We start from the raw sequence: 16,879 nt of genomic DNA, 5'->3' as shown, positions 1-16,879 counted from the left end.
AACGACGACGACGACGAGCAACGTAACATCCAGAGCTGCCAGGCTCACAGTTTATAGGCAGTGGCCACTTGCAAGAACCGGCTTAACTATCATTACTGGATAAAGATCCGAACATTATCTTGCAATTGGAGTTGGAGCATGTGCATGGCAGACAGAGCTATCTCGCAATCAATGGAACTCAACCAGTTTCTGAATTCTGATGCAAGTGACTCGAACAGGCAGCCATGGCAGCATCTTGGGACAGGGCCCTTGTTTCTCAGTGCAGCTGAGAGAGTAATGGAAAAATCTTATCAGGCCAACACCATGAAGGCGAACCAGAACCAGAACAAGAACCCAAGAAGAAGCAGAGCATGTGAAAACGAGGGCTTCTTGCAGTCTGCAGATTTGGAAATACAGTTACTCCTGCATCTGCATATATATCATCGATCAGAAGATGATAGCTCAGCAATTCAGATTGCCGACCAGGGATTCCTCGGCTGGGTAGTTTCAGAACCTTGTAACTGCAAAGATTCCTACATTTCGGGCAGGGACTGGACTGTAGATTCTTCGACAAAGGGGCTAGTTACTAGTTACCACTTACCCACTTCTGAAGTTCAGAACTTCAGATGCACACAGCACACATGGAAGAATGCCTGAAAAATATTGGCTTTGTTAGTATTACTCTCTACTAATTTCTCCAGTTTTAACATGTTCAGTTCATAGTTTGGGCTAAACTTTTCAGATTTATGCAATTTGAAACTCACCCAAAATTTGAATTTTGTAACTTCATTTTATTTATAGTTGATTTTGAGGATCGTAATTTACATCTTAGTACTGGCTTTTGGGTTGGCTTTTAGATCACTAGGAAGACAGATATAAAAACTTTCATCCATTTTTAGTTGCTTAGTTTATTTTTTCATGCTTTATCGGCCATAACATTTTTGGTTTGTCTCTATTCTCTTTCATCCTAAAATATACCTGTCCCAAAATGTTAATTCCTTCATCCAAAAAAGTACGAACATCTAATTGTAATTTGAACTAGAGAGCTACACTTATTTTGGTATGGAGAAAGTACTATCTAGTATAGGACATGATATTCGTAGTTTTAGAAAATATCGTATCCTATACTAAGTTGGAGGTAGTAGCAGCACTGCTATATTTTAGATCTTATCTTTTCGTTTATGCTTATACTTATCAGCCAAATTTTGAACTTTTAACCTTAAATTTGGAGATGATTTTGAGATTTTTTTCATCGAAGTTTATTTTTCAGCCTTTGCTTTTAGATAGCTAAGAACACGTATATAAAAGTTTTATTTACAGATTACTTTTCATTTGCAAATAAACTGTTTCGCTTATTCTGCGAAATGATGGCTCCGTTTGGAGTGAGAGAGTATCAATCACAAACACGTGCAGTGCAGGGAAGCAGAAAAAAAAAATCACATGAGCTCCTCTGATCTTGGCAGTCAACAGTTCAACACCATCCAGCCATCCACTTTCCCCCTGAGTGTAGCGTGCGCGGCCATGGCGGGCGGAGACGCCGAGGAGGAGGAGGAGGAGGAGGAGACCTACACGACGGACGACGCGCTCACGCGCGCCGGCTTCGGCAGGTTCCAGGCCCTGGTGCTCGCCTACGCCTGCGTGGGGTGGGTCGCGGAGGCCATGGAGGTGATGCTGCTGTCGTTCGTGGGCCCGTCCGTGAAGGCGGAATGGGGGGTGTCCGGCGCGGCGGGGGGGCTCATCAGCAGCGTCGTCTTCGCCGGGATGCTCATCGGCGCCTGCCTCGGAGGCCGGACAGATACGGCAGAAGGTATCCTTTTATTTTCTTCTTTCCTGCAGTTTCCTGATTGCCACGCTTCAGTCCAAGTACATATATTTCAATTTCGGGTGAGTGATCAGGAAAATTTGTCAAGAGATTTCTATTTCGTGCAAATTGTGCTGACCAACAGCATGCAATTCAATCTTTTCTTTTCTTTCTGAGTGTGCTGGATCCAAGTATTCATGATTGAACACTTGGTTTATTCCTCCTCATTTCAATGAAAATTGGCGTCTTGCCGATTTCGTTCAAAAAAAGAAAAATGATTGAACACTTGGTGAGGTTATGCAAAATTGTTTAGGTAGTTTGAGAATTATATGGAAGTAATGCCCTTAGGTTCACGCCAAAATTGGAAGTTTGGTTGAAATTGGAACGATGTGACGGAAAAGTTGGAAGTTTATGTGTGTAGGAAAGTTTTGATATGATGGAAAAGTTGGAAGTTTGAAAAAAAAAATTGGAACTAAACACGGTGCAAAAATGAACATACCATTTTGACTGAATTCTCTCCATTCAAACAGCAATCAAGTTTATCTTAAATGTACTTGCCTATGCAAAAGCTATACTACATCTGATATGTATATGCCGTTCTCCATTTCCAGGATCGGTTTTCTTTCCACGGCAGTTGTCACTGGTATATTTGGTTTGCTCAGTGCCTTCTCCCCCAACTACGCATCCTTGCTCGTCCTCCGCTTTGTTGTTGGTTTGGGATTGGGTGCTGGCCATGTGCTGTCCACTTGGTTCATAGAGTTTGTTCCTGCTGCAAAGAGAGGTACCTGGATGGTCGTTTTCCATTGCTCTTGGACTGTGGGAACAATCTTGGAAGCTCTGCTTGCCTGGGTATTTTGCTACTTATTTCTTCACTCTTTAATTCTCACTGGGCGGATATCTGTATGATTACAACCTAAGAAAACATGTAGACCAAGTTGTAATATTCAAATGCTTAAAGGCTTTTTACACTTTTTTTAGGGAAATCACAACCTTTACATTAATCAATTTACATAAATCGCTAACTGCACATTTTATGTATATGCTTAATGCAGGCTGTCATGCCAGTACTTGGGTGGAGGTGGCTGCTTGCATTGTCTTCGGCCCCATGTTTTATCCTGTTCATTTTCTTCCCCGTAACACCTGAATCACCAAGGTATCTATGCTCAGTAGGAAGAACAATGGACGCTAGGGTCATCTTGGAAAAAATAGCAAGAATGAACAATAGCTCTCTCCCTCCTGGCATACTGACTTATGCCTCCACAAGGAGAATCGACAAAGTGCTCGATGATTCTGAGACAGCACTTCTAATTACAGAAGATGGTGGTTCTGGAATTGATGAGCATACAAGTTCCAAGCCTGGTGGAATTACTGCACTTCGAGAATCTTGGTCATATGATCTAATAAGATCAACCTTTCTTCTTTGGTTTGTCTATCTTGCAAATTATTTTGCTTACTATGGGGTAATATTGTTGACCTCTGAACTGAGCAATGGTCAGAGAAGGTGTGCATCAGTTGGGATAAATTTTATGCAACCAAAGGATGCCAACCTTTACAGAGATGTGCTAGTGACCAGTTTGGCAGGTACGACCGTGCAATTGTGCTCCATCACGATCTTTTCCTTCACTCTTTAGGTTCGATGGGCTTCTACCGTTCCAGAGTTTCATCTGTTGATTCACCATATTTGGGCAAAAAACTAGAAATCATCAAAGTTATTTTTTGTTGAAAAATTTCTGACCCTAAATCAGTATTTAAGGTTCCTGAAGGAGAAACTAAATGGTAGCAGGCAATTAAAAAAAGTTTTCTTTTAACAAGTTTTTCAATAAAATTGTTATCCTAGTAATTGCTGCTTAGTCCTTACTCATCTAGTGTTAGGATTTGAATTTTAAGAAACTAGATTAGTAAAAGTATAAAGATTTAGTTCGTACACTTAACCATCAGTAGTAGAAGTGAAACATAGCATATATAAACATTAGAGAAAGAACTTGCTGAACTAAAATGCTTAGACTAAATCTCCAAAAAAAGAGGTTATAATAGTTTTTTTAGAAAGAGAGGTAACCCTCTCCCATTTTTTCTAATATCGGAAATAGCACCAAGCTCTTACAGTCAAAAAGCTTATAACAACGCTGAGGTTAATTTCATAATCACTTCAATGTTCCGACTGCTAAAAATACATGTTTGAATTGACAGAATTTCCAGGTCTGGTTTTGGCGGCTCTATTGGTCGACAGAATTGGTCGGAAAGTGTCACTGGGGATCATGCTTTTGTTGTCCTGTGCTTTCCTTGCACCACTTGCTGTACATTTGGGACAAGGTTCAGTAACTACTCTTCTATTCTGTGCCCGGACTTGCATCATGGGAGGCTTTGCTGTTCTATACGTGTATACCCCTGAGGTCAGTGCCAACTGCCAACTATCCCACCCTGGTGCATGCTACTAGATTTACCTTTTCCATTACCTGTGAATAATCCATTTTCCATCCTAAAAGTAAGTCTTAAGTACTTCCGTTTGACAAAAGTGTATGTGACATAACTTAGAGGCTATCATACATGCTGCAGTACAATGATGAGTGGAGGCAATGCCACGTTAAAGCATTGCCTTACTGAAATATACATCTCAAACATATGAAAATTAGTGCAAAACAAATAAAACATGGCAAAAGTTATAGGAGCTGACCCCATGGGGGCATGTCTACAGCATGGATGGAGAATATCACTACAGTAGCTTATAATCAACTGTAAGATATTTCTACTGATCATATGAACCGTGAAGCAGCTGAAACCAAATCAAATCCCACAAGATTGCTAACTTGCTGCAGCATGTGTACATAAAGATTCTGTTGCTTTTAATGTATTGATAATTCACTTCTAATGGAAATCGATTTCCAATCAGGCAATCATGCAGCGTGATGGTCTATCGCACATTACTGAAAAACCATGCCTGATGTATCAAACTTTGTTGCACAAATTATTGTGGTACCAAAAGCTGCATTATATAATGCTAATAAACAGCCTCTCTAATCCCATTCATGCCATTTCTGTGCAGATCTATCCTGCATCATCTCGCAACACGGGGGTAGGAATCACATCTTCCTTTGGCCGGATTGGCAGTATAGTTTCACCTGTGGTGACTGTTAGTTTGTCAGAGAACTGCCGCCAGAAAGAAGCAGTGTTTTTCATGGACCTGATGCTCTTTCTAGCAGCAGTGGCATGCGCCCTCATCCCTCTAGAGACCAAGGGCCGGCAAATCCAGTGAGGCAGTGATGCTTTCTTCAGTTTGATGTACAGAATCACATTACATTTTGGTCAATTGGAGACTAGGGCATTCTTTCTTATCCAGCACATATTTACACCTGCCAAAATTCACTGACATTTTGGATTCAACAAAGATGTGTTCACCTTTCATGTGCAATTGCAGTGTTACAACAACTGAAATGCACCAGCTAGCTCTCAATTCCATACAAGGGTGAAGACTGAAAAAGGTAGCAGCAACAACTGTATTAAATTTTGAAACTCATGAAAGGGGTGGATTTAAATTTTGGATTAAAGTGGCATGCTTTTCAAACTGTTAAACGGTACGTTTCGTATGAAAATTTTCTATATGAAAGTTGTTCCAAAAATATCAGATTAATCCATTTTTCAAGTTTGTAATAATTAAAACTCAATTAATCACACGTTATTACCATCTCGTTTTGCGTGAAACACTTAATTTTCATCTTCATCTTCAGGAGATTCAAACACCACCTAAGTGTACACCTTGCCTACGCTTGGCATGGAGGCCTTTGTTCAACACATCCTGTAAGAAAAATTGGGAAGATATTTAGAGGGAAACGTCATGAATCTGAACTAAGAAAACTGCCGTGTGAAAAAAGAGAGCTCTCTGCTTTAAGATAGGAAAGAGACCACATATGCAGAGTTTTTTTTAAAAAAAAAGTCTGTAAACTACAAGGTCTCAACAGTTTTGTCAATGACCATGGCAAAATGGCATTTTCTACAAGTGTAGACACATTCAATGGCAGTATGGCACAGTATTCACAGGACAAATTGTCCAAAAGATGAACTTCCAAATGAAACTGCATTGTAGAATCGGTTGTTTCGGCTTCTTGTAGGAGAATTTACTATTTATCATCCTCCCAAAATGCATATGCACAAATACCGCTCTCTCAAATTTTCATGCACATTTGCCACCCGAACTCACATATCAGCCTCATCCTCCATTCGGACAAATGAGATATGGGATCGGGTGCACATTTTGGGAGAATGGCAAATAGTAAATTCTCCCTCTCGTTGTAATGCGATTGCCCATGCATGTTCTTGGAAAAAGAAGCAACTACAACATCTGCATTTGCAGATATGTTACTAGTATTAAGCAGTTGCAGGTGGGTACATTAAGGTTTGCAAAATGCACACGGGAAGAAATAAGCAGATCAACCAGGACTCCATTGGCCCCCTACCCAGATCAATCATTATAATTGATTAAGGGACTACATATATACTCCCTCCATCCCAAACACCACTAACTTTTTGAAAAATGTTTGACCGTTCGTCTTATTCAAAAGATTTAAGTAATTATTAATTCTTTTTCTATCATTTGATTTATTGTTAAATATAATTTTATACATACATATAGTTTTTACACATTTCATAAAAGTTTTTAAATAAGACGAACGGTCAAATATATTTAAAAAAGTCAACGACGTTAAATATTTAAGGAAGGAGGGAGTATATATATACGCCGTCCAAATTAGTCAACATATAGCTCTCGTTTGGTAAGGAATGGAATGACAATAGTATTCATAATACCTGATAACTTCCTGGCTTTCGACAAACATAACATAGTACTTATCCAGATCGGGATTTCATCATCTATCCCTCATAGTCACAGTCTGACAGAACAGATCACTCGTTAGATCGAACAAGAAATGAAGCTCCAACATGATCGAGGAGCAGCATGCGGGTGTACATGATGACCATCTTCTTGGCTGTGCTCTTTGGATCCCTTGCAACGCCTGCACTATGTAAACAAACACACACATTTTGCCATCTAAATTACTGTCGTATGGCAACCCAGCTTTCGATTGAAATTTAGAATATTTTTCTCACTCTAGATCTAAGTTAAAAATTTAGGGTTACATAGTGATCAATGAATGCGTCATGAATGGATTATTTATGTCACTAAAAGTATAGCAGCAAGTCATTCTCATCAGTTCAGCACAGGAAACAACTCTGCAAAATGGCCACACCAACAGTGTAGTTTTCTGATGTAGCCGCCGCCGTGGTCACCAACTCTGGCACCCGCAGCACATGACGTCGGATGAAAATTTATCGATCTTGTGCGTGGAAGCAGGTTGTCCACCGAACAGGAGCAACCCGTCGCCACAATGCTGCTACTGCTTGATAGGACCCCATAAACCTCGGTGGAGGTTTGTGGACTGCAACACTTGCCTACGATGCAACCCCAAGGTGTGCCTGCTGATGGCTTCGTCTCCGGTGACATGACGAGATGGGAGGACAACAACCATGATGACTACTACGAGCATGAATTAATGCTACTAGTTACTCTCTCTATGGATCATGTAGGCAAATAAAAACTAAGGTTTGTTTCTTTATCTTGTTAATAGATAATGAGGCCCCCTAATATCAATATTAAGTGGAAAACCCGAGAAAATCATCATAAAAGAAAGACATTTTGGCCTTTTTTTTAAGATATTTTATGCAATTTCTTTTAGAATCTTTCAAGCAGTTTAGATTGGATACATATCAAAATTTATCTTGCCACGTTGGTTTAATATTTAACCATTCCTTATATTCTGCTACGTCTTGGATAACATAAAACATTAGTTTTAAAAGAAAAATCTTTTGAAAGCATCGTTCAAAAGATTTACCCCTACTATTTTTTTAAGCTGTACAAAGAGAGAATTCAGAGGAACTACTGAAAAAACACTAGAAGAAGCCAAGAAAGTTTCTTTCAGTACACCAGCGCTGCCACGGTGCCACCGCCGCCGGCTCACCCGCCACGCGCAACCGCCCGCCGCCGCCTCCGTCTCCGGCCGCCATGGTCTCCCTCCGCTTCCCCGCCGCCACCTTCCCGCGCCTCCCCCCACCCCGGCCTCCCAGCCGCCCGGCCTTCGCCGCCGCACTCGCCGCGGCGGCCGCGGCAGCAGCGGCCGCCGCCGCAAGCCTCACCCTCACCGCCAAATCCGCCGGCCGGCCGCCGCTCCCGCACCCCGCTCCTCTCTGGGCCTCCATCTCCCTGGCCGACGGCGCCGCCCCCGGCTCCGTCGAGCCCCGCACCGGCGCCGCATTCCCCGCCGAGACGTCCGGCGGGCGCCGCCTCCTCGGCGTCGGCCTCCGCAGGACCACCATCCTCGGCCTCAAGTCCATTGACGTCTACGCGTTTGGTAACCATCCACTAAAGAACACCTCATCTTCGATCCCTCCATTCGAAAGAAGAACTCGAAACCGGACGAAATCTGGAAAATGCTGATGTGTTGTGTTGCAGGTGTGTATGCGGATGACCACGATCTGAGACAGCTGAGGGAGAAGTACCAGAAGCTCCCTGTCTCTCAACTGAAGGAGAACGCCGAGCTGATCAACGATGCGTTGGAGCGTGACATACGGATGACGGTCAGGCTCCAGATTGTGTATGGGAGGTTGAGCATTCGATCCGTGCGAAGCGCGTTCGAGAAGAGCGTGGGAAGCAGGCTGCTGAAGTTTGGGGGATCAGACACTCATGAGTTGCTTCAGAGGTAATTGTGATTCTGGCAGTGGTTTCTGCTATTTATCTTTCCATCAGACAAACAATGAAAGCTTCCTTGCCACTGATTCATTGTTGCAGACAAGCTCACAACAATGCTTCCTTTGTTCCACATTTGACTTGCTATATTTCTTACCAGTTACCTTAGGTTCAATTTAGTGTCAGTTTAAGTGAGGTTTGGCGGCCGAATGCATGAGCCTTTCTGCAGTCCTTTTGAAAGGGTGGTACCAAATTACAATTCGGCTAGTTGTTAAGAGAACTCCAAGTTCATTGTGCAAAATGTATGTAGTTTCATCTTGGAGCTAGAAAGAAGTCAGAATGCACATTGAATGATTCTTGATGTAATGCTGTTGTGCTTTTCATCAGATAAACAAGAAAGAAAGGATTCCTGGATCTAGAGAGCTTTAATTCTCACATGCAACAATAGTTAGTTGATAGCAATTATTTTGTACTACTTCCTTCGTCCTAAAATGTAGCTACCTAGTACGGGATGTGACATTACTTAGTACTACGAATCTGGACAGGAGGCTGTTGAGCTGTTGAGTTACTCGATATTATAGTTTCAAGTCTGTCAGTGTCAGTTTAATTAAATAATGTTGCTCTATTTATTCTGTTGACGGGTATGTTCCAATCTTAGTTCATCATGCTAAATGATTACTATACAAGTTTCTTCTCTCTTTGACACCTTGATTTCCACAGTTTCGTTTCACTTTTCAAGGATGAATACAAATTACCAAAGGGGTCCGTGATTGAGCTCTCAAGGGAGTCGAGCCATGTGCTTAAAATAAGTAGTAAGTTCAATTTTCACTTTTTCTTCCCTTTCTTTGTAGTAGTTCTTTTTTAGACAGCTTTCTAGTTGATTTGAGACATTGTAGATAGTATTTACTTTGATGGAACGAAGGATTTTGAGAGTCAAAAAGAAATATTGTTACAATGAATGGACATGCATCTGATACAGTGACCTGGGGCCATTTTCTCATTCTATTCATGCATTTGGTCGTAGTGTTGAGTGCATGAAGCGAATAAGTCAGCACAGATAATACTGTAGAAAATCCATGACCTTTCATAATTAAAGGAATAACTTTTATCCTGTTTTCGTCCTATCACACCAAAAAGATAAGAAAGAAGAAAGAAACAGTGCAATCATGTAGCATCTGTGAGGTAGCATTTCAATGCCATAATAAATCCCTGTCATGTTTTATTCCTGTTTATTTCCTTTTCATATGAGTTCCCAGTAAAAATTAAACAGACACACCTAAGTACCTAACATTCTTCATTAATAAGCTATCTTCTGTGTTTTTGTGTAGTTGAAGGAGAAGAATTGGGGAGCATACAGAGCAAGCTTTTGTGCAAGTCTATTTTAGATCTTTACATTGGAGACGATCCATTTGACAAAAATGCAAAAGAAAGCGTCCAAGAAAACATGGCTTCTATTCTTAAGAACTGAAAGGGAGGCGGGTTAAATGGCAGATATCATGTTTTGAAGAGCTCGCCGTTTTATTTCTGGTAGTTCTGACTTATGAGAGCACTCTTATGTCTGCTCAAGTATATTCTTCGCAGCCTTTCTTATCTGCGTACTAATTTTAGTCTTCTAGCCTTGAACTCTCTCTTGAAACGGAATGAACGGAGTAACCTTGAATTTTTCGTCTTGCAAGGCATTTCAACGAATGGAAATTGACCCAAGTAAACATATTCAGAGGGAGAAAAAAGTGACAAACTGGTGGGTTATGCAAATGCCCCATAGATCTGTACAATAGTTAGATCCATCATTGTTTGGTACAGAACTACAGATGCAGTGATGCTGAGGCGCCACCTTTAACATCAGACCAGCCCGAGTGCTCTTGAACAGACATTCAGGCTACTGATACTGAGGCCCTGTTTAGATTACAACTTTTTTCTTCAAACTTTCAATTTTTCCGTCACATCGAACTTTCTTACAAACATAAACTTTCAAACTTTTTCGTCACATCGTTCCGATTTCTTCAAACTTCCAATTTTGACGTGGAACTAAATTACTAAACACAGCCTGAACTGCCTTAGTGCTGTTCTGCACTGATGGACATATATGGACATTACTTCTTGTTCTTTTCTTGCTGGAAAGACGGTTTCTTTGATTTCATCACAGGTTTGCTGTGATATCTGAAGCAGAAAAGACACATGTTGTGTTTATTCCTGGAGACAAAGGTCTTAGATTACTTTGCAAGTTTTGGCAACCCGGGGCGGCGAAGAAACATGACAGGTGAGTTTAGCTTCTCCAGTGTGATCATCGTCGCGCGGTGTCGTGCACGAAATGTCCCTCGGTGGCTTTCTCCCAATAGAGAAACAAAAGTTTGGACCCCCGATGACCACGTAAGGTGATCGATAAGGTTTGTTGATGCTACGTCGACCTGTCGCTACGGCTCGATGGTGTCGTCGAACAGAATAAGATCGAGTTGGGTACATAATGGAAGGCCAATTTGAGAAGAGGTGCCCCAACAATGGCAGAAAAACGCAAAAAAAAACTAATTGAGTTTTCTAACAAAGAAATTAATTTATTCTTCTATTTACCTATCTCAGATAAACTACCTCTGATTTTAATAGATGACGGCATTGATTCTGGTGATCATTGTTCTTATTTGAAAAATCACATAATTATTATTTATTTTGTTGCGACATCACTTACTTTTATATATATGCACGAATTTTTGAATGATACACATGTTAAAAGGTTAAATGACATCATCTGTCAAAGAACTATATATATCTTTTGTGTGATGAATGTAAAAGAAAAGAAGACTAAAATGAGTCACCACTTCCATTCTAAAAAAGAAGAAGAAGAAGAAAATGTACCATTTATTAGTTGCGATGGGTTTACGTTATGGTGATACATTTTGTTTAGCACAACTCTAGATCTTAAATTCACGTTGGATTTAAAGCAAATTTTATATTTTATTTAAAATAACAATAAAATAATTTATTTAAATATTATCAACATAATACATATCTGAACTTATGGATTTGTAGAACTAGAAGTACCCAACTAAAATAGTTTTTTTTATTAATCTGGAATTTGTGCCAGCAAGAACCATAGTTTGATCAGTTTAATTTATGCACATATCTTTTTTTTAATAATTGTACATAAAATAAATTTACATTAATAGAACCAGAAGCAATCCAATTCTGTTTCTAAATTCCGACCACCGGCAAAATCCTGATAATGATCGATTGTCCCCGCTATGAACACGCATCTTATTAATATAGTATGAAAAAGAAATAGCATGGAGTAGTTTAATTAGCTTAAGAACACGCCTTGTAGAGTGCTATACCTGTTGTACTTAGTTACGGCGACACGTTTGCATCAGGCGCGGGTGAATTAACTGAAAATCAATCCTGAGTATGTACGTAACCGAAAAGAAGAGGCTTTCATAAAAACCTTTTCTTTTTTCTTTTGTTTTCCTCTTTCTTCACCCTTGCGCTGCCGTTCCGCTCGCCCAAAAAGCACCCCAATCTTTCCGCTCGGAGAAAAAAAAAAAGAGCGATTCCTTTGCACGCCTCGCGATTCGTCGAGCTCGTCATCCTAGTGATCTTCCTCCTTCCTCCTCCTCCGGAGAAGCGTGGGGGCGCGCGTTTCTGCTCGCGCCTTCTTCTCGTTCTCATCATTTTTCCAATTGGTGTATATAGCGGCGTACTCGGAGAGATCGGAGATCTGATCTAGTAGGCGGCAGGGTGGGGGTCGACCCCGAGGGCTGCGAGATGGGACCCGCCGCCGCTGACGACGCCGCCGCCGGCGAGGACCAGGCTTTGTCCGGTGAGCCTCCTGCTGCTGGCTTGTCTTGGCCTTTTTTTTTTGGTCTGTCTGAAATTTTGGTTTTTGAAGCCACGTAGAGGTTCAGGGATTTGTTGCTGTTATTTTCAAGATTCCATGGTTTAATATGTGGAATTAATAAAAAGATTTTCGTTAGATGTTTCATGGACCTGCGAATGCGTGTCATTGAGGTTTTCCCGAAAATTTGGAATTTGTTTCCTTTTCTTCTATTCATAGGGACGATTCAATGATCTGTGGCCTGCTTTCCTTTCCTGCTGATACTAAGGAAGGATTGAACTGTCCTCCTTTGCTGGTTATATTACATGCTTGATTTTGGTATATTTCATCTACTTTGTTGGACTTAAGAGGATCCCTCTCTCCATGGTTGTTAGACATTGCTAAAAAATTTTTTAATTAGGTGTTGGAGTTGTTTACTAGATTTACTAGTAATGCTCGAATTGAGGCTTTTAGTCAATATTTCGTTCATTTAGATTATGGAATTTGAAATAAAACTAGGACTTTTTCATGCTATTTTCTAATCGAGCTTTAGTGTGTGTTTTTGTGGGAATAACCAACCTATGGAGTGATTGGGTATTACTGTTCAGCATTTACAAATGTAAATTCAATTTTCAAGGCATTGTACACAACAAAATTTCTACTCCGTAGTGCCCACGATGCGTAGTTTCTAAACCTGGGGTTTCCAATGCGCGCTGTGGCTGCATTTTTTCCGTACACCATCGAAACATGGATAAGTCCGACAGGTCAAAGTGTCATCATAAGAAGGCAACAAATTGGGCTCATGCTTTGGATTCTCCATACTCCATACCAATGAATGCCTTGTCTGTTTGTCGTATTATTGATATCAAATTACTGTATATTTCTTCTGTAACTGGTTTACTCTATGTTTCAGACCTTCGTGAAAAGCATCGAATTGACCTGGAGAGATTAACGCTAACAGCGCAGCCACTCAGAACATTGGCGTTATTTGCATTAGCCATTGGACAGAGTATAAAAAGCACATGTTTATGTGTTCTGAAAGATAGTGCTCGGTTGAAGTTCTTGGTTCTTTTGGTTGCTTCTGCCTGTACTCCGCTCTTGTTAACTAACGGTCCACATGAAAAGGTATCATCTTCTCTTAGAAAAAAACATTATGAGTGCATTTGTATCAACAAGTCTATACTAATAGAATGGCAAGATGCTTAATTGCACTAGTCCATATTAGGCAAATGTATGTGCTTTCTTTATTCCCTTCTCCGGACTGTGACTGTGGTTCATGCACTATTGTAAATGGATATAACAAGGTTTTTGTATTCAATGCAGCATGTTCAGGAGCTGCTTTGGTATATCAGATTTGGATTATGGTGGGTCATACTAGGGGTGGCTTCATCCATTGGGTTAGGTAAGCTCGTACGTGCAAGTTGAATTTAGCTTAGTGAAATGGTGTGAACAAGCTTCAATTGGTTGAGTAAAATATTGACCAAACATCTAAACATTTAGTATTATAACTTATACAAGAAGTATGGTTCTGAAGGCATTGTCATTTGTTTTTCAGGCTCTGGTTTGCACACATTTGTATTGTATTTAGGGCCTCATATTGCCCTTTTTACAATCAAGGCAGTTCATTGCGGTCGGACTGATTTAAAGAGTGCTCCTTATGATACTATTCTCCTTAAAATGAGACCTTCATGGTTGGAGAAAGACTGTCTAGAATTTGGACCGCCAATGTACCAGGAAACAATTCCATTTAGCAAAATACTGCATGAAGTTCACCTTGAAGCTGTTCTCTGGGGCATTGGAACTGCACTTGGAGAACTTCCTCCATATTTCCTCTCGAGAGCAGGTTGCGTCTTACTGCTTTGCTGCTATAGCACCACTTGATTATATGCTTTTCACATGCTCACAGCCTCACACTATGTCCCTTTTTATCTTCAATATTAATCACTAGAGAACATGACAGTTTTGAATAACCTAAAATTTGGTATAATCTTTCAACCTTTCCAAACGTACATGAACATGTGATAAGATTGATATGTGTCGAATTATGCAGCAGAGCAATTTATGTATATTGTTTTGTGAGCAAGAAACTTCTGGAATGTTGACTACTGCATATTAATAAACATGAAGCTTTAGTTATTTACAATCCGAGGAAAGGAAAGGGGAGAGGAATACAAAAACTCTGACTCCCTGACAGAGTTAAATAAAATTGAAGTTTTTATCAAGACAGCGGGAAGTTTTTGTGTTGCACTTCTCAGCCAGAACCAAGAGTCATTTTCAGGCTTTGTTTCTAGCCAGCCAGTGCAGAAGTGACTCCTGCAAAAACCTTGATGCAATGCTGATTATAAATACTATGCCGTGTAGGATACATTAGTGATATATGGTTCTTAATATTCTGCTAAGTTCTGCACCATAAGGTTCCATCTTGAAGTTCTAATACAGTAATGCTAAGATGCAGTATTTTCACTACTTTTTCCTAGTTTATTTTTTTATCTTGGGTCAGAAGAAATTCTTGATGCAACTGACTCACTATAAATGAACCCCAGCTAGCATGTCAGGACGCAAACTAGATGATCTGGAAGAGTTGGATGCTTCCGTTTCAGGAGAAGGTTTTCTATCCTCAACTCTGCATCGGGCTAAAAGATGGCTTATGTCTCACTCACAGTATCTTAACTTCCCTACCATCTTATTACTTGCTTCGGTTAGTTCCTTTCTTGTGTACATTTATTTGTTTTCAGTCATAATTTGTTATTTACCAAACTTCCAGTTGCCTTGTAGGTTGTAGCTCCTAAACACTTTAACTTGTTAGGTGAACTCCACTCGAAATGCTTGAGGAACTCATTATATTCACACACAAACGAGATTTCCTAAAAGAAATAGATTTGCTTCGTCACAATGTAGAGCAGTTATGTTTTGCATATTATTCTTCTCTTGTTAGATATGACATGTGAAGAAACTTAAACTTTTCCTTCCATTAGGTGCCAAACCCCCTCTTCGATCTTGCTGGCATTTTGTGTGGGCAATTTAACATCCCATTCTGGAAGTTCTTTCTAGCAACTTTAATTGGAAAGGCTGTTATTAAGGTTTATATCCAGGTTTGCTACTTAAAAATTCTCTTGCAGAGCATTTTCTTTTCAGTATCTTCCATGCATTGTAACATCTTTGTTAAGTTATCTAACCATACTTCACAAATAACTTCTGTAGACAACGTTAGTAATTACTCTCTGCAATAACCAACTTCTTGATTTGGTGGAGAAAAGAATTATGTGGGTATTTGGCAATGTTCCTATGGTATCATCCGTCCTTCCCTCTTTAGTTGCCAAGTTGAAGACAGCCAAGAGCAAGTTTTTATCAGCCAGTGTTGCTGCATCAGCATCAAGTGTTGTGAAGGTACAGATTTCTTTTAATTTTGGGGAAGTTTTGAACACTTCAAATCTCAAACATCAGGCGTACTTGTTTCAAAACTTTTAGTTTGATCATCATTATGTGGTTATGTGTTGTTTTCAAAATTTATTGATTCTGTTGATTTCATTGTAATGTATGTCACTGTTTTTCATGAAAGGATGTGTTCTAACTTCCAACTTCTGAATGACAAAGCAGCTGATGGTCTAGCAACAATAATTTATATTCTTCCATAACTTTTGTAACAAAATTACATACTCTTAAGATCACACTTTGTAAAATTTATCCTTATGGTTGACAATTATTTTAACATAAATTACAGAGTAATATAATTACAAAAATGATCATGATAGCATCTCTCTCTTCTGATTTACTGCTGTTTTTTTTCTTAACCTGCTATCATTTGCTTTCTTGTTCTTTGTTATTTTTCCTAAATATCTTAATTATGTATGTGTAGGAAACGAAGTGGAATCTATCATTCTCTTTGATCTGGAATACCGTGGTGTGGCTTTTGATCATGAACTTCATCGTTCAGATAATTACTTCTACAGCACAAAGTTATCTCAAGAGACAACAAGAGCTAGAGATCCGGAAGAAGTTGTCAGCGACGATACAAACTGTTTCTGAAACTACTGGCTTATCAAATTAATTCAGCCAGATCATTCTTTCTAATATACAAATTTCACATTCACGCCATCAATTTCTTCCCACACCTGAGGAGGATACAATTGACTTGGCAATTCCAAATATGGTTAATTTACAAGTTACAACGAGCTGGAAAACCGGTATTCTTCAAGAATTTACATTGATATAGTTGTCACATTGTACAGTCCTGCGCTTTCCAAAAAGAAAAAAAAAACATTGTACATAACCTGTCCCATCAAGCCATTACAGGAGAATTAGGGCCCCTGCATTATTGTGGAGAGCTACTTATTGCTGTACTTAATTGAAAGGCACAAAAAGGAAATGCATGACTAGCTCTCCAATGTAATGCCTCCCCAGCTACAATTTCTGGGGCCCATTTGTACATAGCAAAACCAAGGTAGTATCAATTACACAGGGAATCAAAGCTATTCATGCCCCTGATGCCCTCCTATCTACTATCCTGCTCAGTTGATTTTGTCCCTGCACTGGCAATGATTTCCTCCCTGTCGAGGTATTATTTGTC

At 39.9% G+C, this 16,879-nt stretch overlaps 2 protein-coding genes and 1 pseudogene across 2 annotated transcripts; all 3 read left to right on the top strand.

The window, feature by feature from the left end:
• The first annotated feature begins 1,322 nt into the window (after positions 1–1,322).
• On the top strand, positions 1,323–5,339 carry LOC127778621 (organic cation/carnitine transporter 7-like; annotated as a pseudogene).
• Positions 5,340–7,713: 2,374 nt separating this feature from the next.
• On the top strand, positions 7,714–10,175 carry LOC127778840 (fatty-acid-binding protein 1). Its single transcript, XM_052305474.1, has 4 exons — positions 7,714–8,175; positions 8,277–8,523; positions 9,231–9,322; positions 9,839–10,175. The coding sequence occupies exons 1-4, from the start codon at positions 7,830–7,832 to the stop codon at positions 9,976–9,978; spliced, it is 825 nt and encodes a 274-aa protein (XP_052161434.1). The 5' UTR covers positions 7,714–7,829; the 3' UTR covers positions 9,979–10,175.
• Positions 10,176–11,962: 1,787 nt separating this feature from the next.
• Positions 11,963–16,879, top strand: LOC127780525 (vacuole membrane protein KMS1-like). The gene is made up of 8 exons (XM_052307444.1): positions 11,963–12,318; positions 13,226–13,437; positions 13,636–13,714; positions 13,868–14,155; positions 14,856–15,010; positions 15,288–15,404; positions 15,514–15,699; positions 16,169–16,879. The coding sequence occupies exons 1-8, from the start codon at positions 12,264–12,266 to the stop codon at positions 16,358–16,360; spliced, it is 1,284 nt and encodes a 427-aa protein (XP_052163404.1). The 5' UTR covers positions 11,963–12,263; the 3' UTR covers positions 16,361–16,879.

The sequence above is a fragment of the Oryza glaberrima genome, chromosome 7, assembly GCF_000147395.1.
Source record: "Oryza glaberrima chromosome 7, OglaRS2, whole genome shotgun sequence".
Taxonomy (NCBI): domain Eukaryota; kingdom Viridiplantae; phylum Streptophyta; class Magnoliopsida; order Poales; family Poaceae; genus Oryza; species Oryza glaberrima.
This window is presented reverse-complemented; position numbering and strand designations above follow the sequence as displayed.

Excerpts from the sequence above, each read along its gene's own strand:
- LOC127778840 (XM_052305474.1), top strand. The coding sequence starts at position 7,830 with ATGGTCTCCCTCCGCTTCCCCGCCGCCACCTTCCCGCGCCTCCCCCCA. Across the intron at positions 8,524-9,230 it reads ACTCATGAGTTGCTTCAGAG|TTTCGTTTCACTTTTCAAGG; the intron begins GTAATTGTGATT and ends TGATTTCCACAG. Across the intron at positions 9,323-9,838 it reads CCATGTGCTTAAAATAAGTA|TTGAAGGAGAAGAATTGGGG; the intron begins GTAAGTTCAATT and ends GTTTTTGTGTAG.
- LOC127780525 (XM_052307444.1), top strand. The coding sequence starts at position 12,264 with ATGGGACCCGCCGCCGCTGACGACGCCGCCGCCGGCGAGGACCAGGCT. Across the intron at positions 13,438-13,635 it reads CTAACGGTCCACATGAAAAG|CATGTTCAGGAGCTGCTTTG; the intron begins GTATCATCTTCT and ends TATTCAATGCAG. Across the intron at positions 13,715-13,867 it reads GGCTTCATCCATTGGGTTAG|GCTCTGGTTTGCACACATTT; the intron begins GTAAGCTCGTAC and ends TTTGTTTTTCAG.